Source organism: Neofelis nebulosa, chromosome 8 (assembly GCF_028018385.1).
Source record: "Neofelis nebulosa isolate mNeoNeb1 chromosome 8, mNeoNeb1.pri, whole genome shotgun sequence".
In the NCBI taxonomy this organism is placed as follows: Eukaryota; Metazoa; Chordata; class Mammalia; order Carnivora; family Felidae; genus Neofelis; species Neofelis nebulosa.
The window spans coordinates 36,382,373-36,406,159 of NC_080789.1; the positions used below are offsets into that span (position 1 = coordinate 36,382,373).

At 36.5% G+C, this 23,787-nt stretch overlaps 1 protein-coding gene across 1 annotated transcript in view; it reads right to left on the reverse strand.

Moving 5' to 3' along the window:
- The window catches only part of TMTC2 (transmembrane O-mannosyltransferase targeting cadherins 2), a 402,871-nt gene that overhangs the window by 43,484 nt on the left and 335,600 nt on the right, over positions 1-23,787 (reverse strand). Inside the window, exon 11 of the mRNA XM_058741891.1 lies at positions 13,540-13,603. Coding sequence (XP_058597874.1) covers positions 13,540-13,603 — 64 coding nt within the window. The remainder of the gene's footprint in view (positions 1-13,539; positions 13,604-23,787) is intronic.

The window sequence follows — 23,787 nt, forward strand, 5'->3', positions numbered from 1 at the left end:
AAACTTTTAGTTCAATATAGGCCTTCAAAACTTGCAATAACAAATTGTCCTTTGATTGTCAAACTTCAGTGATGGTATGTATCATAGTGTTTTGTTAGTATCCCTGCTTTCACCAAGTGACCCTGACTTGTTCTGCGGCGATTGATGGCACCCATCCTCCTGAGCTTTGCTTAGTCCTAGCGTTTTCCAGTATGCGCATGTGGTGCTAAAGCATGACATGTTTGAAGAGGCAATAAATTTCCATTAAAGCAGAGTTGAAAATTCAAACGAAGTTTTAAAAAGAATGAGTCATGGGTGTCTGGGTGGCTCAGTAGGTTAAGCGTCCGACTCTCGATTTGGGCTCAGCTGATGATCTCAGTTTGTGAGATCCAGCCCTGTGTCAGGCTCTGTGCTGACAGCATGGAGCCTGCTTGGGATTCTCTCTCCCTGTCTCTAAGCCCCTCCCCTGCACATGCTCTCTCTCTCTTTCTCTCTCAAAATAAATAAATAAACAGTAAGAAAAAAGAATTGAGTCATAAAATATCTTCATGCTGCACTTCCTACTACGCAAACATCTTCACCATATCCAGCAACTTCAGTTTAGATACATGAGAGAAATACTAAAATTAGTTAAATTAACATTAAGGATGAAAAGATCGATTCTGAATTACTTAATAAAAGTTTTTTGCTGTAATAGTCTATCAATACAACTTTATCAGACAGCTTACAAACCTACAATTGATTTAACATATTTCTAGGTATGTTATTTTTTTTTCTTTTCAAGGACTATTTAAAAATATATATATATATATATTGCTTTATTGATGTGTAGGGAAATTTTAGATTCCTATGCATTTAAACATTTTGTACTGTATTCAAACATCCTGTACTAGACATGAAATCACAATAAAACCTTAATATATAAACTTTTTCTCAAATATATCTACAGATCATAATAAACATATAGTAGTAGAAATAAAATCAAATCTGATATGATGCACCTCTGTTATTCTACTACCACTGTCATTTCAAAATCAAATTCAGTAATAGCAAAACTTCCCAAGAAACTGCCAGGTAAGTAAGAACCTATTATCCAAAGTGTCTGGCCTTCCAAATATTAAAGCAACATTTCATGAAATCATTCTGCTTGCTTCAGTTTTTCTCAGGGCTTATTAAGAAAAGGAAGTAAATTTTCTTGACGAGAAAATGAGCAGCATATTTACTGTGATTGTATGAGTCAAGGCAGTCAAGGGCAAAGTGATCAATACATTTCAAGCAATACAAAATAGTAATTTGTTTGCTATGTTTCTTGAAGTCCCTAAATGGGCTCTGAACACACAACATGACAAGGTGATTGAGTCCATGTGTTTGTAGGTACTGTTGTATAATCTGTAGAAGATGCAAACTTTCAAGCCTCATAACCTAGATAAACCTCTCATGAAAAAATTAAGGAACAATAAAATGCTAAGCCTACATCTGTTATTATCTCTGAGAGGGCAGGGATCACAACATCTTTGTTTCTCATTATACTCCTGGAGCCTATTTTAGAAACTGACTTAAAACAGGCACTCTGCTTCTCTACATTTAAAATCTCTACCATGTCACTTCTCCAGTGATTCTCCAACTGGGATCTATAGAGACTGTGAAGTGTGGTGGATATAAGCATATGTTCAAGGGTCTGTGAATTAACCTTAAGAATTTGCCAATTTTGCCAAACAGCATTTCTCCTCAAAATGATTAACATACAAATATTCTAGACAATTTGAATCACCACCTTTTAAATAAGAACTGTCCTCTGATTTCAGTGTCTAGGATTTTATTTGTGATCATTATTGAATTTTTGGTAGGCAATCTTATACAAAAAGCAGAAAGTTAAGAACACAGATTCTGAAGCCAGACTGTCTGGCTTTGTATTCTGGCTCTATGACTAGCCATGACATACTGGACAAGTTATCCTGCCTTGGTATCCCCATCTGTAAAAATGCAGTAGAACTTAACTTTGAATGTTGTAAGGCTTATATTTCCTATTTTTGAAAAAGATAATTTTCTGGTGTCCAATATTATCATGTTTATTCTTCTACAAGTTATAAAGACAAACTTTCCACTAATTCATAATAGATATACACTTGGAAATATGGACCTATAAAAGCTGTTTATCAACTTTTAAACTTGTCAATATTATTATTCCCCTTAGGTGAATGCTATTTTTTTTTTACATTATTAGGTGTGAATTAAAAAAGTTCTTAATTTCCAAACACAGAGAGGCAGTTTATACACATTCAAATGTAAATAATAGGTTTAAAGCAATGATAGGATAGTATAGTGCTTAGGGTATAATCCATCATCTGCTGTCCACAAAAGTTCCCTAGAAACAAGAAATATTGGGAACTACTGCGTCAATCAGCATACCATAAAATAAAATGATAGTGTCATATTATTTAATGAAGAGAAAACTCAGCGTACACACGTCTACAGTAAAGATTTCCAAGACTGACTAAAGTGCTTAATTCTCCTTGGGTAGCAAAATAATTCCATCCTCAAGACCTGTGGAATCTATTGCTCTCAATACAAGCCTAATAATGTTATATTATGCTGAGTGAAATAAGTCAGTCAGAGAAGGACAGATATCGTATGTTTTCACTCATATGTGGATCTTAAGAAACTTAACAGAACACCATGGGAGACGGGAAGAGAAAAAAAATAGTTACAAACAGAGAGGGAGGGAGGCAAACCATAAGAGACTCTTAATAAATACAGAGAACAAACTGAGGGTTGATGGGGGGTAGGGGAGAGGGGAAAATGGGTGATGTGCATCGAGGAGGGCACTTGTTGCGATGAGCACTGGGTGTTGTATGTAAGCAATGAACCACGGGAATCTACCCCAAAAACCAAGAGCACACTTTACACACTGTATGTTAGCCAATTTGACAATCAATTCTATTTAAAAACATGAGATATTAAAGTGGCGACAAGTAACTAATTATAGGTGAGAAGTTATAAATTATTTAAGTATATTTTAGAGAGAGAGAGAGAGAGAGAGAGAGGGTACACATGTGTGCATGTGAGTGGGGGAGGGGCAGGGAGAGAGGGGGAGAGAGAGAATCCCTAGCAGGCTCCATGCTGACAGGGAGATCATGACCTGAGCCAAAATCAAGAATCTGATGATTAACTGACTGAGCCACCCAGGTGCCCCAAGAAGTTATAAATTCTTAATATAAATCTCTTTTTCCATCAGAAAATTAAATTAAAATAGATATCCATGTATTTAGAATTTAAGTAGAGTGACCTACAGAAATGTATGTTAAAAATCCTATGGCCTTTTATTAGTTTCATACTGTTATTTTTCCAAGTAGTTTTTTTTTTTTTTTTAATGTCTGGTATCATTTTAATAATGCAACTAATCATGGATGAAGATATATCAATGCATATTATGGATTCGGTTACTACTGCAGGTCTGATTTGCTGATAGTTTGATGGCATAGTTGTGGTTACAAGTGAAAGCACAGCCAGTGCTGATATCTTGCTAACAGGTAGCTGAATCTTGTTAAGAAAAAGAGAAAAAAAATCATTGGTTTATGGAATTATAGTGGAAAATGCACTATATATATTTAAGAGAAATAATTTGTCTCACAGGAAACTAAGTTATAATATATGTTGAGGATTCTCAGGTGTTTTAGTGGGTTTGTTAGTATTCTTATATAAACAACCAATGAAAATTATACATGGAATCAAGAAATAACCTAGCACAAGAATAGATTCCATAGAGAAGATTCAGCTGTCTCTTTTTCTAATGTTTATTTTGAGAGAGAGAGGGAGAACGAGCGAGCATGAGCAGAAAAGGGGCCGAGGGAGAGAGGGAGAAAGAGAATCCCAAGAAGGCTCCTCTCTCAGTGCAGAGCCCAAAGTAGGCTCGATCTCATGACTGCGAGATCATGACCTGAGCTGAAATCAAGAGCCAGATGCTTAACCTACCCAGGCACCCCTCAGCTTTCTCTTTTTTGATCAAATACTTAAGTAGATAAGGATACACTGCTTTAATTGAGCAATAAGAAAAAAAAAAGGACAGTAGTAGTAATAATGTTTCACATCCATTCTAGAACTTGTTGACATCTGTCATACCACACTTTCAAAAACACGGTTGATTATTTCTGCCTGTAATTTAAGCACTGAATTTGTTTTTTTTTTAGTTATGAATTATTAGAAGTAGCTCATATGTATTATTTGGTAAATCATTCTAACAAATATTTTCAAAATTGCTTCTCTTTAAAATTCAGCATTTCTAAACTGAGCAAGTTACTTTTCAGATGAAACCAATTTAATCACTGAGTGACCATTTCAAACTCCTTCTTGTCATGAGATCTCTAATGACATCATATTTGCCCTCTTTAACTTGCCCTTTACTCTTCAAAGAGAAAATGTGCATACGCTGCAAAGTTGCATTTCTGGGTGTTATTTCAGTGGAGATCATTTAAGAAAGTGAAAACAAAAGTGGAGATGAAAACCAGACAGGAACAATGAGAGTTGGTCAAATACAAATTCCTATTCTCTACAATTTTAATTTTTGATGTAACCACAATGCAGGTTCAGGATAGCTTCTAAAACTCTTAAGTATCACAGTAACCATTTGTTGGCACTTGATATTCAAGGAAATAACAGTTGATTATAAGACAAAGACTGAAAAACTGTGTAGCATACACATTTTCCCTCCTCTTAAAGATGTCAATCTTTTCAGCTCTATTCCAGCGCTTCTTAGCAAAGATTATGTTACAGCAAGATGTTTAAATAAATTCTACTCAAGTGACAAAGAGAAAATCTTGATTCTGATATTATCCAATGATAGGAAATTTAGCATTTATACAGCTCGGTCTGGGAGAATAATGTTATCCACGATGAAAACATCTCTCCTTGACCAAAACAGGCTCCTCTGAGCCCTCTTTTTGACTAGGCCTCATCCTTGGGCCTTGTCTGAGGCTTGCCTAGCCCAGCCATAGCACAAGTCCTCCTAAATTCATGTAGAGAGAATCTTCCCACCCTTGATACCTGATCAAGTTCTTTATCACCCATGTTTGTTGGCTATAAATCCTGTGTCTTTACTGTATTTGAGGTGGAACGTGATCTCTCCCTGCCCTCATTGTGATAGTCTTGGCACGAATCAAAGAGTCCTAGTCTTGTTTACCTTTTTAAAAAGTATCAGTAATTTTTTTTCTTGAACAAGGACACAGAACTTTTAGGAGAAATCAATCTACCAATTCACTAATTTTTCAGGATCTGCCCAACTTTTACTTATCTTTAAAGTAAAGTATAATATAATTTTACCTGCAGATATATAAGACAGGGTTCCGACAGATATCAAGGAGTTAGGAGTAGGGGGAAAATAAGGAAACAAACAAACAAAAAAAAGAGGTACAATGTTACAGGAACATTATTAGAGGGAGGTAATAAAGATTCATACACATATCTTTTGGTTAATGTTTCAGTTTATATTTAGAAAAACTTAGCCCCATAGGACCAGCCAAGGATCAGAAACATAAATGCCTAAAAGGATAATACAAATGGGGGAAACGAGCTGTTGAAATAACCAAAGGGGATATGAAGAATGTGGTGAGTGGGGTGGGGGAAGGGCACAACCTTCTGATGGTGGTACCTCCTAGCCCACCTAGCTGATACTCCCAGGTAGGAATATGGGCCAGTGTGGTTAGATTACCTGAGTTTTCTCCCAAAACCCCAGGAATCCAGTTACTCTGGAGGAGAAGGAACTAAATTCAATTTTAGTGTGTGGTCCCACAATTCAAATAATTATAGTTATAAATCCATGCAAAGGAGACCCCCACAAAGAAATGTGAGTAAAAATAAACATGCTTGGAATCAGAGAACATAATTAAGTGGAATTTCCCAAAGGTTTTGATGTTCCTCAACCTAAAGTACTCAGCTGATTTTCTTCATAGCCAAGAGCCACTTAAGTTCCTGCCCATGCCTCACACTTCCCCCCTAGCCCGTCCTTTTCTGGTTGTGATTCTGAAACACACACATAGTGCATATACGCACATTCAAAAAGTAATGACTGTGATGAATAACAATGCCCAAGTATGGAAAACATGTAAATACATCTTACGTTAGCCCAACTACGTGACCCAGGTGAAAACTACCCCATACCAACAGTTAATAAACAAGTGGATTGTAACCAACCATCTTTGTCTTCTAAGCATGAAGATTTATATAAGATAATGAACAGAAAAAAAATAGCAACAACTTCAGAAATACATTTCTTTCTGGTTTATCTAATAGACTCAAAATATAAGTATAAAAAACAAACTACAATGTAAGCAGAGAGAGGTAAATGCACCAAAAACTAGACTTTGTAACTTGTGAAGTGAAAAGAGCTGCACTGTCTAAATAATTTGGGAAGAAGATCTACAGTGGAAAGGAGTCTGAAGACAGATATGGGTGGGACAAGACTAAAACTGATCCTGGTGTAACTGAAGCTATCAGGGAAAGTGAGCATCTATCTTGCTGAAATTAGACAAGATTTAGATGTCTTTTTTCTCCCAATGTGTGCATAAATATACATATCAATGTGATGAAGCCTGTTTATGAACTGAAGCAGAGTGTTTGTTGACTTAATTGCGTACCTGTGAATAAACAACAGTCTCATTTCGGTGATATCTCTGGGCCCATTTAATAAAACCAGGTAAAATGTGGGGGGAAACTAATGGCAATTTCTCTCTTGATTGAAACCAGTTTATTTTGGATTTGTTAACTTACCTCATTCCATTTTCTAACTATAAATATAGAGATGCAGTTGAAGCTCAAATAACTAGTGAGAGTGGGAAATATATGTGCAATATAAAAACACATTTTACTCATGAAGTCAATCTGGTGATTCTGGGATCCACATATTATTAATGTCTGGAAGTCAAGAGACACATGGTATATAATTTTACCACATCACAGAAGCTTGTGGAAACTTTTGGAAGAAGCCATATGGTTCTTCCTCCATTTACAAGCAGAAATGTGGTTTAACTGCTTCACAAATTATTATTAAAACCCCCACCCCTTTTCCCCCCAACAAAATGACAATCTCAGTACTTTCCTCCCCCCAAAATCCCTTATATGGTCAAACCTGAATCTGTCCTGTTTAACTTAATTTCATGGTCTTTTGTTCTAATTAGGGTGGAAGAATATCTTTTCCATCAATAAACAACTGTAACTCGAAATATTTTCTATCTCTTCCATCAGTACAGTCCAAACAATTAATTCTTCACCTGCCCCCCCAATCCCAGCCTTAGTGGTTATTTTTACTGAATAGCCATCTCCTCTTACCCTCCCCTCCTGCCCCACCAGGTTTACCATAAAAAGGGTAGTCCAAATTGAAAGTAATACATTGTAGAATATGTTGGCCATCTTATAACACAACTGCAACTCTCTTATGTAGGAAGCTCATTTATTTGAGTTTCATATTTCTCATTTTATCTCTTGACATATAATCATTGCTAAAGAGCCCAAATGGATAACATTGGCTTTGATTTTATAATAATGCTTTGAAATAATTTATGTTCTAGATGCCTAGGAAAAGTATAATGTACATATGTAATTTTCTACTGGATAATCTGATCCTTGGAACAGATTCCCCTTTAATTCATATATAATAACTGCACATGATAGAACATTTATAAAATATTATACATGTTAGATAAAGAATGAATACAACATCTAGCATAAAAGTTGGAGAGGTTGAATCAAAATGAGAAGTAATCTCCCAGTTATTTGAGAACTTTATTTAAAATTATCACAAAATAAATGGCTTAATGACATATCTTACAAAACTATTATTCTGTTAGCATTTATCACATATTGATATGTCAGACCTATATCAATTACTACCTACTGTGCATCTCAGCACACCAGCCATCCACAGGTCTTTGACCTCACATTCTCTTTCCACAGGATCAGCAGACAAGCAAATAACTGATATAAGTAATTTACCACCTAAGCTTATGCTTCCTCTTTTTCTAATTTTTTCCCCCTTTTATATCTTCAGTCTACTTTCTGTTCTTCAGTCCCTGGGGAGAAAATGATCTTTGAGGATCTTTGGTATTTCCTTTTCTCTATCCTGTACTTGGACACATTTTTAATCTCTAATATTTAAACACACACACATCTCAACACCTGCCTTTAATATTTAATAAACATATACTTGACAATTTTTGGTATTTCCCTGTCTCTTTGATTTACCTGCAAACTTACAGAATAATTTTACACTCTCTGTTTCCAATTCTCCATTTCCTTAACACATTACAAACTTCTGCCCACATCACCGTCACAAAACTGTACCAGGTGGCCAATGGCATCTTATTCTCTGATTATCAGTGGACATTCTTAGTCTGTTTTCCTTTACCTTTAGCAGCACTGAAAATTGCTCATTAATACTGATTTCTATGTTCTGTCACTGTCTCATGTCTTCCTTATCCTGCATTCCAAATGTAGACATTCCCAGGGATTTGAAATTGTCTCTCTTCTCTACCTTTGTACAGCTTTCCCTCAGTGATCTTAACTACTGCTGTGGCACTATCTCCTTTCTGCAAACAACTCCCACATCTCTAATCCTAACTGGGGCCTTTCCTCCAACTGCCTACTTGATAGGAATGTCCCATGGACAAATATAATATCCTACTTCTTACTCAGAATCTGCTGGGTCCAAACTTAACCTTTTTGTCTTGAAATAAACATACTCCTCCAACTGCCACAGTTCTGTTCAGGGTATTTCTTTTTCCTTCTTCCAAGTTACCTATATTCGAAATTTTGGAACATTCATTGGGCCAACTAATTTTCCTACTCACATCCCATCAAATAATCTACTTATTTCCCCTGCATATTCTTTTCCATTCCACTATGTTTCTGTACTTTTGGATTATACCTTCTGCTTAAACTATTACAATGACTTTTTTTTATTGGTTTGCCCAAGATGGCATCTTTCAACTCTACTTTTCCAAATGCAACCCACATTCTTCATTACATCATATAAATGGCCATCCTAACTTATCACTTTCATTATGTCATCCTGTTCAACATACTTCTGGAATACAAACTCCTAATTCTTGGTATGGCATTCAATGCCTTTCATCTGGTTTTATTTTCATTTCCAGTTCTATCTTCCCCTATTCTTCCTCTCTGCCCCCAACCCTGGCCAATATATAAACTATATCTGCTTACTATTTCTTGTGCTTCATTCATTTTCTCAGCTCCATGTCCTTATTCATGTATATGTCCCTACCTGCCAGAATTCTCTTTTCTCCTCCTCCTTCTAAAATCTTTGCCTATAAACATCCTATCATTTCATGATTATCTAAGTTTCCTACTCGGACTCAGTGCCTTCCAGGGTTCAGCTGAAAGTGATTCTCTCTCCTGAATACTTTTCTAGCACTACCTTACAGCATTCACAAAGTACGTATTATGCAGCATTATTTACTGCCCTGAATTGTGGGGATATGAATCTAAGTATTCTTTCCTCCATTGCCTCCTCACATGAGATAGTACATTTCTCCAGGTCAGGGTTAATTTTTCATAACTGAAATCCCACTGCACTTGGCATAGAGTCTTTCACAAATCTGGCACTTGATAAAAAAAAAATAAATTAAATGAATTCAGATTGCAAACAATTACATCCAGAAAAATACAAGATTTTTAGACATGATCATTAATAGTTACCTCTTTCTAGCTTCTAGAGTTTGCTAAAAGCCAAGTACAAGTAGGTGACTTTGTATTATGCAAATTCCCCATTCTTCACATTAGAAAAAAAATTAAAAATCCATAAGTTAATGCAGAATTTGGCTTAATTCCCACAGGAGGAACAAAACTATTTCATTTAAATGTTCCCTCTAGTCCTCAAGAGTCAGCATTTTTTAATGTGCATAAGTGAGAGAAGATAAAGAGTGTTGTCTTTTTAAAGTAACCTCGACAGAGAGATCAGTTTTATTTACACAAATGAAAAACTAAGAGTGGAAAAACTTAAAGTGGCAATTGTGGTAAAGAGTTTTCCCATTATAAAAATGTTTTAATGTAGTATGACATTTAAGATTAGAGTATTCCCTCCTACCTCCCCCAAAAATCAAATAAATAGAATTAAAAAATTTAATGGTCCCATTTTGGTAATAAAATGTAACTGTATACTTCAGTAAATGACAATATACTGAATACCCCTGTAAAGAGACAATATCATAATCTAACACTTAAAATTATGTGTGCCCACTAATTTAGACTTTCATTAGTTTAGCATTTGTTCACTGGAATTCTTTGTACATAAAATATCCCAAGAAGTCAGTTGACAGTTTTAAAGCAAATTGCATGAAAAAACATATGGCTTTTGTAGAATAGAAAGGAATAAAGAAATTCATCATGGGACATACTGAAAAAATGGAATAGGTATTTTATTAAGAGAGAAATACATGCCACAAATAACAATATTGTTAAGATGGTGATAGTAAGTGGCAGGACACAAGGTTGCAGCCACATATTTTACTGTGTACAATCATGATCTGACATGAGCATTGCCAACGGTCCCCCACATAGAGCTACTGATTGTTATAGTTGGACGTTCTAACAACAGAAGAAAATGCCCTTTGAAAAATAAGATTAGATTACTGTGTAGACAAGAAAAATAGAAAAGACAGTGAAACTACTTAGAGAGAAGGGGAATGGAGGTCTGTTTTCTGTGTCCTCTTCCAAGCAGGGAACTGAAATTTATTAAGTTAAAGCACAGAAATAACATAGAATGTTTTCAGGACAAAGAGAATAACAGCTATGATCAAGATAAATGTTCGATGGATGCTTTAATTTGGATCAGATGCTAACCACTAATAAATCACTATATGGACTATTGTTTTAAATAGGTCTCCGTGGTTCAGAACACAAACTTATATATTACTGCCAATGTCTTTATTTTATCAGTCTTGCCATGGTGGCAACTTACTTACCTAGATTACATACAGAAAACCAAAACACAATTCATAAAACAGATTAGGGAAAGACCACATCTGTTGACCCACAACTGTAACATCATTTACTTATTGTTAAATTTGAACTTCCTATTCTATCCGAATCCATAAAATACTTAATTTATTGCTACCAGATAAAGGAAGTAGAATTTGAATAAATGCATTTTTTTCCGAGGCATGTTTATGAAGAAACTTTTTGGGGTTTCAGAAAAAAATGGCTTTACGTTGGGAGATTAAATATTGATTTTATGATTTGGCTGGCCATTTAAAATAAACAAGCTCATGAGTCTGGCTTAAATCTGGAATGCCTCAGCATCTTTTTCATTTTTTTAGGTCAGGTCAAATAGCTCAGATAGCTCTTTTCTCATTAATCCATTATAATGTGCTGAAGAAGACCATCTGATCAACTACTTAGCAAAAATAAAAGTGATACTCAAGTGACTGATACTCAGTGAGTAAAAGTTGAACTTAACATCACCATTTTTATGTATATTGTGGGCCTTATATTAACCATTGTGAAGGGAACAAAAAAAAAGGTAAGAAAAAAAAAACCCTTGATTCTCATCTTCAGTTGAAGTTATAATAATTAAAGATTTCATATTCAACCCTTAGAAATGCTATACAGGAGCACCTGGGTGACTCAGTTGGCTAAGCAGCCGACTTCGGCTCAGTCATGATTTCAAGGTTCCAGGAGTTTGAGCCCTGCGGAGCGCTCTGTGCTGACAGCTCAGAGCCTGGAGCCACCTTTGGATTCTGTGTCTCCCTCTCTTTCTCTGCCCCTTCTATGCTCACACTCTATGTCTCAAAAATAAATACACAATAAAAAAAATTAAAAAAAAAATAATGCTATAAAAAGAGGCCCATCTCAGGCATTCACAAAGCTATGCCCCCTGCCTATCTCTCCCTGTACCTCCAAACTCCCCTTTTCTTGCTCCGTTTTTTCCTAAAGCACTTAATCACTGTCTGATGCCATATATACTTTACTTGTTTTTCTGCTTCATCTCCTCAGACTAAATTGTAAGCTCCTAACAGACAGGAACTCAGGTCAGTTTTATGCATTGCTGTGTATTCAGTGCCTGGAATAGTGCTTGGCACTAACAGGTACTCGGTAAATATTTACCAAATACATAAATGAGGGAATCATTTTTCTTTTTCGTTTCCTAGACTTTTGGTTTGCATTTCCTAAGATATAACTGCATTTTTTCCAGCAAGCATTCTCTTAGGCACAGAGAGGCCTGGGTTATCATGGGATCCCACTCTCCAGTTATGATACTGAGTGAGTTACTAATTTCTCCAAGATCCAGCAGAACGGGGACCACAGAAGTACCTGTGGGTTGTTGTGAGAAATCAGTGAAGTACTTAACATGATGCCTGACACATAATCAGTGTTTAATAAATTTCAGCTATTATTGTTCTTACCATTACAACTATTGAATTATTTTCTTCTGTTGCAAACAGTTCACTGATTCTTGAAGTACCTCATAATTAATGAAACTGGGGGCACGGACATTGAGGGCTAAGATTGCATGTGGTTATATCTGCTTAAAAAAAAAAAAAAGCTACTCCCCCTGTGGGTAGCATTCAGGGAACATTAATCCTCCTCTTTTGTGCTCCCACAGGACTGTATATACCTCTGCTTAGGAATTGCCACACTGTGTTTCAACTAGTTGATTATGTTCCGTCTTCGCTGCTACATTATGTAGTCTTTTAGGGAATGAAATCAAATCTCTGTATCCTATCACAAAGCAGGCACTCTATAGTCGTTTGCCCAACGGATGAGTTACTGTATAAAAATGAGACTTATCCCATTATTTGTAGTCACATCACACATGCATTTTCATTACTGTTTCAAAATTAATTTCTCAATAGACAGTCTAGATCTGGAGAGTAAGGGGAGAAGGTTTAATGTTGGAGGGTGATGCAGAGCAGGGTGTATGAGAATAAAAGCAACACGCCGGAGGTCAGTGATGTGCGGCGAATAAAAAAAGGCTTAGAAGCCAGATATAAAACCAGTTATTTTCTCATAGATGGTTACTCTATTTCAATAGTAATGATCTAATTTATATCCATCCCACTTTATGGAAGTGTGACTACTCAGGGAAAAATTCTAATAAAAACATACTTGATAAAGTTGACAAGCACAGTTATTAGAAATGAGGACCGTGGAATAGGAAAGAGGCATGACTCAAGGTTTGAGTGTATGTAAAGATCAAAAAAAGCTTCTGATGTTAGGAAGTCCTTAGGTATTAAACGCCACAGCAAAAATACTTTCAAGGAACTAATTTTAAAGCCAATCAGATGCCAAGTATTTAATAACACTAAGACGTGTATTCAAATGATAAAACTGTATGGTGGTTTATACAAGACAGAAAACAGCAATTTGTATCTCTGCAAAAAGAAAGAGGCTTGAGACCGGCAGATTTGATTGTTGAATTAGCCATTTAGTGGGTATTCGGAATAAGGGACCAGAGAGGAAAAAGCCCAGCATCAGGAGACTTCTTTATCTAAAGCTATCACATGCTGTGAATCTATCCCTTTGAGTAACGTTTCTCATTAGCGAAGTACTTACATTAGGTCTCAGTCTGGCTGCCAGATCATAGTACTTCTCGGCTGCTTCGTTGAGGCTAGCCTGCCTGTTAAAAATTAAAAAAAAAAAAAAAAAATCAAACTATATCATTTATTTTAAAATTGCAGAGAGGTGAACAGAATCATTACCTTTTTAAAATATTAACTTTTTACAATATTACAATCATACCAATATTAATTTTTTAAAATATTACAATCATACCAATCAAACCTTAAGTTGCTTTAGCAAAAAAAATTGCTTTAGCAATTCAATACATTAAATTGAATGTAGGCAATGTACTTATTGTGTTTAAGGCATTATAAATAGTATTTCAACATAATGTACTCAGTAGGCATTATTAGTTTAAATTTACATATTAGGGATTAGAAGTGTTATTCTTCTTTTCTAATCTAACACAGATAATGTTATAGGGTTGGGAGTCTCCATTTTCAACATGATATCCCAGAAAAATCTTAAGTTTTTAAAATAAAATGTCTGTATCTATCCAGAAATCCATTTTGTTTCCAGTTTAGGAGGGGAACCATCCATTGTGTGTAGCCTACAGGAGAAAAAAAAAGTTCAGATTCTTCCTCTGCTGCCTCTCTGTACCAGGGTGGGCACATGACATAGTCTCAGCTAACTGCATGTTCTTGCTTGGGACTTTCATTTTTGAATGAGAGAAGATGAAAGAATGGCTAGAATTCACTGACAATCGTGGAAGCAATAAGCTATCTCTTGGTCAGACCCCCTCTGTAAACAGTCGCTGTCGCATGTCCTACTTCTTCACATTTCTGGGGCTACCTTGTCTCCTGCTGATTCAAGCTATGTTCTCCAGCCTATAGAGAGTTCTGTAGTTCCCACATCCTTCAAATAGCCAGTTCATCTTGACTAACACTGAATACCAGGAGTGGTGCGGTTGACTTATACAATAAGATACACTGAATGTTACTGCTAAGTTTATGCATTGTCTATTCTTGCAATTCAAAACAGACCCCTAGACTCAGCCAACGGGTTATGAGGGGAAATCAAGTGTCAGAGTCCTGAGGAAGCTCGGCCAATTAGCCATCAACGTAGCATGTTTTTCAATCATGCAATGGTGCTTCAGAAAACCTTCAAAGATGGTAAGTAATAAGAGCTACAAGCTCTTGCTGGTATGTGGTAATCCAGTGACTGTATTTGAAGAGTATAGAGATGCTATAGACAAATGTCAAATTCATCGTCAGATGATGCATATAGCACACCTACAATGTAAACAGTAGTAATCAATGGCTTGGGGTCTGAAGTAAAACTAGAGTAGTCTCTTTTGAAATTGTTCAAAAGCTTCTGACGGAGTACGATGGAATATTACTCAGCTATAAAAAAACAATGAGATCTTGCCATTTGCAATAACATGGATGGACCTAGAGGGCATAATGCCAAATGAAATAAGTCAGAGAGAGAAATATAAATACCATATGATTTCACTCATACATGGAATTTAGAAACAAAGAAAAAAGGCAAAACAACCCCTCACAGACCATTTTTTTAAAATGTTTATTTATTTACGTTGAGAGAGAGAGAGAGAGAGAGAAAGAGTACGAGCAGGGGGAGGGGCAGAGAGAGAAGGAGAGACAGAATCCCAAGCATATTCCACACTGTCAGCGGAGAACTGGATATGGAGCTCAAACTCACGAAACATGAGATCATGACCTGAGCTGAAACCAAGAGAGGGGGACACTTAAACAACTGAGCCACCCAGGCCCCCACCACCACAAACTCTTAAATACAGAGAACAACAAACTGGTGGTTGCCAGAGGGAAGCTGGGTGGGGGTTGGGTGAAATAGATAAGGGGATTAAGAGCACACTTACCCTGAAGGACACTGAGTAATATATAGAAATGTTTAATCATTGTATCCTACACTTGAAGGTAATTAACACTGTATGTTAATTATACTGAATACAAAATAAAGAAATACCCAAACGGGTGGGACTGGGGGTGGGGAAGCTTTTGGGGTGAGAAGATGGCAAAGAGGTCAGGAATAAAGAGCAGAAACAAAAATTAATGCTCTCAATTAGAAAATCACATTCAGATTTTAAAAGAGAAGGCTCAATTAGCCTATAAAATTGAATTTGCACTTTGGTCAAGTGCAAATAAAAACTATAAAGACATACCCCATGCAACCATATAAATTATACGAATAACTGAAGATAACATCTCTCTGGAGACCAGGACATATTTTTCTAATTTTTAAAGGAAAAATAATTAGAAACATTGCTATTTTTAATGGGGTTACAGAGAAAGTAAAAACCCTTGACCTAAGGCTCTACTGGACTCATGACAGTTACAATGTGCTGTTGCAATTTATATTCTCATAAATGTTGAAGTTCAATTTCAATATGTCAAGAAATGTACTTTAGTCTGGTATGAAACAGTAAAAATTTCCTTGCTAGGGTATTTAATGAAGGCTCGCTCCACCAAATTATAGAATCACTTTGGTTCAAATTCATTTGGAAATCTGAACCAGAATTCATTAGGTCATGCCCTGGAAGGGTTTTCTCCAGAGGAAAATAAAAGGCAGGGAGGTAGGAAATTAGTGTAACTTAATACTACAAAGAAGTAAGTTACTTTGAAGCAAAATCGACCAATACATGTCTAACATGGGAAGTACAGCAACCATTAATATTCATCTTTATGGACATTTAAATTCATCAGGTAGATAAGGAGAAACTGAGGAATTCACTATACAATGTGCCTTTAAAATAACAATGAACACAACTGGAAAAAAAAGGTTTTTTCCCCAAAAGTAGTTGTTAGTTTTTAAAGTCTTCATTGTCTTTAGTAGTTTAATTCCCAAAGGAAATATCTAGTTTAGGAGTCTTAATTTCTTAAGCTATAAGTAAAATTGATGATATTCTAACGAAATAGAAAAAAAATAGAATTTATTAGATTTGTCACATAACTGTGAAAATTAATTTTCACTCTAGGACTGTAGGGGAAAGAGTATGCCAATTCTACCCACCGTGTGTTCACTTATATTCTTGTTTTATTCTCTAGACGAGAGACAAAACTCATGAGGAACTGTCCAGTGTCCACTCTACAGTATATGTTGTATTTCTTACTCACCTGTGCAAGAAACATCATGGGACTGCTTAATAAATCTTAATCGCAAAAATTACTGAATCATTATTCAACATTTGAAACTGAGGAAATTAGCAATCTTCTGCTAGTTGCTCAGGGGATTCTTGAATTGTAAAGAACCTCAACCTCTGAATTGTTAGGACTAACTGCAGAACCCAGGTTGCCAGGACTGCTAGGATAGAACTATTTAAAGAAGCTGATGAATAACTTTTCCTAAATACCTATACCCTTTCTTTCTTCACTGTTTTGTCTCTAGGACAGAAAATTTCTAAATCCTCTATGCATCACTTATAAAATACCAGGAATTGATTATTCCAAGTTCCAACACCACCATGAAGTAACTGCTATTACAATCCCCATTTTACACATGTGTAAAATGAAGCTTAGAGAAGCCGATAACTTCCCCAAAGTTATATGGCTGGTAAGTGACTGATCTGGGAGTCATAGATTCTATAGCTAAGTATGTGAACCACGGGATCATGCCGATATCTTTGTATACACCGATATGTAGCAGAATGATATGTGACATATTGTTCTGTGGCAGGTGACTACAAAATTTTCTACACCAAATACGAAGAAAGGAAGAAGATATGCTTTTTGATTATACTGTTTAAAAGACATGATTTAAGTGTAAGAGATGAGATTTGAAAAGGGGAGAATACGGAGGACATTTGCAATTATAGGTTTACTTCCTTCCATCTCCGTCTTCCATACTGATGGAAGTGAACTTCACCAGACCAAATGGAGCACATGATAGTTGTAAGAACAGAATGAAATGCACCGTTCTGTTTTGCTTCATATACCTCAAGAAAGGGGAAGAGGAGGAACACAGGGGAAAGGCGAAGAAAGGGGGAATGAGGAAAAGTGAGAACTGTGTTGGATATTCACTTCCCTACCCCCACAATCTCCCATTTTTAGAGAAGGGTCACAACTACATATGGAGGGCAATCAGAAGTTCCCCAAGTGTCCAAGTAGAAGACTCAGAAGGTAGGTAAAGAGGAAAAGCAGTGGCTCTCCCAAGAAATCTCCCAGGCCAGATGTACACATCCTTGAGTTTTTAACCACAACAGACTTTATAAAGCCAGAAATGACATGAGGAGTAATAAAAATCATTCATACCAGGAAGCTACACTGGGTCCAAGTGGGTGACTACCCCCATCTAACATGACACTCCTAAGAATTAACATTAACATAAGAAAAGTTATGTCCCTTATCATCTATGCCAATAATAGATTTATCAGCTGGAGATTCAGATGAGGCTCCTATCTCATTGCCAACTCCTGACAATCATATATGTAGAGCCCTTCCCCTCTTCAATATTATCTGTGGTCCCTCAGGGCCAGGAAAGTTAAGGAAGTTAAAAAAAAAAAAAAAAAAAAAAAAGCCTAGATGGTATTTGTAAACTGGACTATGAAGTAAACCTTGAGTTCCGAAAAACTCACTGGATTGGGCTATCTTTTAAAATTTATTTTTTTGCCATCTGTGAAAAGGTGGGTTCAGAGTGAACACAAAAAGTAATGAAAGTCAGAAACAAATGTCATTATTTGATTACTAAAGAATTCCATTTTGTACATGGGACTATGAAACCTGTATCTGTTAAACAATATAGAAAGATATTTCATGTATCTGACTCCCCTCCCTAGTGTTATAATAGAAAAGTATCTTTTGGAACACAGGTTTATGGCCCAATATTATTATTTTTATTATTTTTAATTTTTTTTATTTTAGAGAGAGAGAGAGCGAGCATGTAAGCCAGGCAGAGGGGCTGCAGTAGAGGTGGGGAGAGAGAGAGGAAGAGAGAAAAAGAAACTTAAGCATGTTCCACGTTCAGCACAGAGCCGTACGCGGGACTTGATCCCATGACCCTGAGATCATGACCTGAGCCGAAATCAAGTCAGATGCTCAAATGACTGAGCCACCCAGGTGCCCCTATGGCCCAATATTCTTAAAAGAAAAGATATATAAAATAAATTTGGGAGTCAATTACGTTATGAAATAACAACTTAATATACTCTGTGAAATGTTTAAAAGGAATCTGATTAAGAGAATCATTTATAACTGCCTACATGTGTATGTATTCTGTGAGAATTATAAAATTAAAGGTTGCTAAATTCAAAATTACTTCCTTTAAATTATAAAAAAAACTTTAATAACATTTAGAAGACTATGATTATTAGTAGCTGTGCACTGTCAATTTTAAATTAAAAATTACTTAACATGGATAATAACCACTGTTTGACTCATACAAAAGATAATATTTTATTAAAGTCTTGGTGATTATTCTCAAGGATAATTTGAGGAGGAATCATCTCCTCCATCTTCTTTTCTTATCTTTATTTTTATTTATTTATTTATTTTTTTGTAATTAAAAAAAAAATTTTAACGTTTATTTATTTTTGAGACAGAGAGAGACAGAGCATGAATGGGGGAGGGTCAGAGAGAGGGAGACACAGAATCTGAAACAGGCTCCAGGCTCTGAGCGGTCAGCACAGAGCCCGACCCGGGGCTCGAACTCACTGACCGTGAGATCATGACCTGAGCCAAGTCGGACACTTAACCGACTGAGCCACCCAGGCGTCCCTATTTTTATTTATTTTTTGAGAGAGAGAGAAAGCCAGGAAGGGGCAGAGGGTGAGAGAGAGAGAGAGAGAGAGAGAGAGAGAGAGAGAAGAGAGAGAGAGAGAAATCCCAAGCAGGCTTCACACTGTCAGCACAGAGTCCGATGGCAGGCTCAAAACCACAAACCATGAGATCATGACCTGAGCCAAAACCAAGAGTCGGGCCCTTAACTGACTAAGCTACCCAGGCCCCTCACTCTTTCTCCTTCTAAACTAGAGAACTGTTTGTTCTCACATCATCAAAGTAAAATGAAACAGTAGCTGAGTTTTCCTGGGTTCTTGCCAACAGATAAACTGAAGTGTGACTTAAGTTACTCAAAGCAGCACTAAATTTTAATTGTAATTGATAAGTTGTATAATAGGAATAGAAGTAGAACTGAAGTAAACAAAGACATAAAAGTGTGTGGAAAATCTTAAAAGGGCAAAACCAGAGCCACACATATATACAAACAATGAAGCAGAAAAGATCCTTCTAATAGAACTCCTGGAAGATATTGCTTATAACCATCAAATCACCTTAAATGAAGTTCTCTGTCAAGACATCAAAAATAGGCTACATGATCTGTTGACATCCATCTTGATTCTAAACATAAAAGATGGTGAGGTAAAGCAGACATGTAGCAATAATCAAGGAAAAGGCAAGGCTGATGGTGTAATTTCACAAAAGATTCCTGAATTAGAAACTTCTTGATGCCCCTTGAGAGTCTGAGTTTATTCTTTCATGACCTCAGATCTTTCAGGGCTGCGAAGGACAGGTTAAGCCTATGTCTGAAAACATTATATAACAAAATGTACTGGAGATATTAAAAGGGAGGAAATGTTTATTGGCAATGTCAGTTATAATATGCATATATAGTAAATAACTACTTATGTTCAATTCATAAAGCTTGGGTGGGGAGAAGGAGTTGGGAGGGGTGGAAAGAAGACAGGCAAGATAGAACTTGCTTGCAGGGGTGATCTGAGAACCAACATCTTTAAGTATCACCTGGGACTTGTTAGAAGTGTAAAACCTCAGGCACCATACAAACATACTAAATCAGAACGTGCATTTTAACAAGATCCCCAGGTGATTCACATGCACATTCATGTTGGAGAGGCACTCGGTTGGAAGATGCAACCTTCAACCTCATCTGCCACTGCCCTTTGCTTTAAAGACCTTACAACCCATTACAACCTAGTTGAAATAAACCCCCTCTGGACCAAAAGTTGGCAGTAAAGTACAATTTATAATTGAAGAATCCAATGACTTTTCAAGGGGTCTTTGGTAATTTTGGAAGTATTAAAGACAAAAGGCCTAAGAGAGCTTTGAAAAAAATATATCTCCAATGTGTGTGTGTGTGTGTGTGTGTGTGTGTGTGTGTACACATTTCCAATCCACTTTGAGAAATAATTTGATTTGGTTCCTTTCTTTCTTAAGAATTTCACTTTAAGGGTGCCTAGATGGTTCAGTCAGTTGAGTGGCTGGCTCTTGATTTCAGCTCAGGTCCTGATATCACAGTTGGTGGGATTGAGCCCCGTGTCTAGCACTGTGCTAATAGCATAGAGCCTTCCTGAGATTCTCTCTCTCCCCCTCTCTCTGCCCTTGCCCTGATCGTACTCTCTTTCTCTCTCAAGATAAATTAATAAACATTTTTTTTCAATTTTATGTCACTTCTAGTGGAATTTATAAAGAAATTAGTATACTTAAAGTCTCTAATTTTAACATATTTAATTATATAAGATTGTGTCCAGTACAGAAATTTAAAGACAACAATTCTTTTTCAAACACTCCTTCTGCTCGTTAGAAATCAGGGAAGCAATGGGAACCAGCTAGTACAGTGCAGGCCCTTACTACCTTAGGGAGCAGCGACAACCTGGCCCTTAGTCCTGGAAAAAAGAGAAGTTCACGCTTCGTGCAGCTTTAAGTGTGTCCTTTGTCAGACACTGTACCAGTCTAAAAAGTTAGTATCTCTTTGAGAGTACAAAGGTGGAGTTCTCCCTCCTATGACTATAACTCTACTCTTCTAAAATTTATCATAAGGAGATAATTTAATAATATTGGAAGAGTCTTACTGTTTAGGACTTGCACATTCGATAACCTGTTACTCTATAAATCCTTTCTCCAACAATAAATTCAAGAATCGCAGCCTCTACATAGTCACCCAGTCATAAAGACATGAGGGAGCTAACCTGACATGGTAAAAACCGTTATACTTGGCCAGAATACACTAAATTTAAATCCCAGCTTTACTTTACCAACTGTGGGAGATATGGGCTGTTTTAAAGCCTCAGTATCTTCGTAAGTCAAATGGGAATATTGTTGTCTACTTCACATATGGGCAATTATAACTAAGAGAGTGACAGATATAAAACACAAAATACAGCACCAGGCAGACAGAACATACTTAAATAAATGCTACCTTTGTTCTTCCCTTACCCTGTTAAGTGGATGAAAAAACAAAAAAATTCCGCCAGAGTCCATGAATGCTGTGAATCAGGTAAAGTTTGTTTTTAGTGCCTCTGGACTTCCTCCCAGTATCTCCCAAGTATCTTTGTGCCATCTCTAGCTTCTAGTTCTAGGAGAACACTGAGTAAATTCATTCATACAAAATGCTCCTAATAGAATAACTGATTCAATACTTTCTTCTTACAACTCTCTAGATATAACTCTACTGAGTTCTAGCATTTTAAATTCCTCTGATTATTTTCCTTTGATGATAACCAATCTCCTTTTTAATAATGCTCTCATCTGAAAGCATCCAGTACTTTTCCCATTTTATTTGAAGTACTAAAAATGTCAACACATATGGTTAATATTCATTATGTGAGGCCACTCGACATCTGTGATCACCCTCCCTATAAATGTATTTGGTAATCAGCCACGATGTGGACCCCACCTTCCCAAGAAGGCAGAAGCCAACTGCCTCGTCTTCCAACTCTCTAGTAGCCAAGAGTCCAACCCATGACTCAGGTTTCACCAATCAGATGCAGCTGCAAGAGAAACAAGGTCAGCAATAAGCCTAACGGGGTGGCGGCTGCACTCAGGAGGACCATCTAATGAACGTGGGGCTTGCTCTGCTTGGTTCCTTGTGGGTGATGGTGGTGCAGTTTGGGACTGCAAAAGTTGCTGAGTCCCAGAGAAAGCTAGTTGGTTGGGCATTACTTCTGACTGTGTAGAGTGATCTCAAGCCCAAGAGAGAGCCTGTGGGCTACAGAATACTCTCCTAATAAATTCTGCTTCTGCTTAAACTGGCAAGAGAGAATTCTTCAGTATGCAACTAAAAAGTGTGACCCAGACATGAAGACAAGCTTAGGAGGAGGTCTATTTTCGGCAGTTTTGCTTTCAATACGATGACAGAGGCCTTCTTCCTAGCTTGGAAATTTTCTGTTTGTTGATAATGCCTAATGTGTTCTATGCTCGCCTTCAGAAATTTTCTATTTATGTTAACATTTATATACACAAAACCAAATAAAACTGCATATATGTATAAATGCTAAACATCACCACACACACACACATATATGGCATATAACTATACATCATCTTTATATATACACAAATAAGACTATGTATCACATCTATATACATGCCACATATACACTATATATGGTATATATACATACCTGTACCCTACATATAATTATACTAACATATGTGTAATTATGAGTATGTATATAATGTTCTCAATCCACCCTCCAATCTTTTATCCTTTCAGTCACCATTTTGATGTCTTTAGTACTTATGATTTAAGTTCTGAAAAGATACCTGTAACTTCTATTTAAATTATCAGTCTATCAGATGCTGGGGTGGCTCAGTTGGCTAAGCATCTGACTCCTGATCCCAGATCAGGTCATGATCTTACAATTAGTGAGTTCAAGCCCTGCATCAGGCTCTTTGCTGTTATGCAGTATGTAGTATGCAGCCTGCTTGGGATTCTCTCTCTCTCTGCCTCTCTCTCTTGCTCCTCCCCTCCTCACATTCCTGTGCACTCTCATTCTCTCATTATCTCTCAAAAATAAAAAAAACACTTAGAATATAATAATAAAATAAATTATCAGTCTAACAATTATCCATTACCTCCACTGCAGTTATAACCTCAGAGATCCTATTAATCTCTCAGTAATCTTTTCTAATGTCACACTGTTCCTCTTTCAAACCACCTATTTCATTTTCAAAGATATTTTCTGTGTCGGTTAGGCTAGGTTAGGTGACACTGTGGTAATATAAACACACCTGAAATCTCAGTGAAGTAAGACAACAAAGTTTATTTCTCACTCACTCATTCAGTGCACGTGAGTAGGGAGGTCTGTCCGCCTCTGGTCATTTCAGGATCAATTTCCACAATTTCCAAGTCAGAAAAGCGAAGGGCCTGGACTCTTACAGCTTTGGCTCAAAAGTGACATATTCATATCCACACACATTCAACAACCCAAATAAGATCCATAAAGGTCTTCAACTTGGAAGAAGCAGAAAAGTATAATCCTTTTACGTTTATTGAAGGTGGAAGGCCTACACATTTGGTAAACAGCATTAA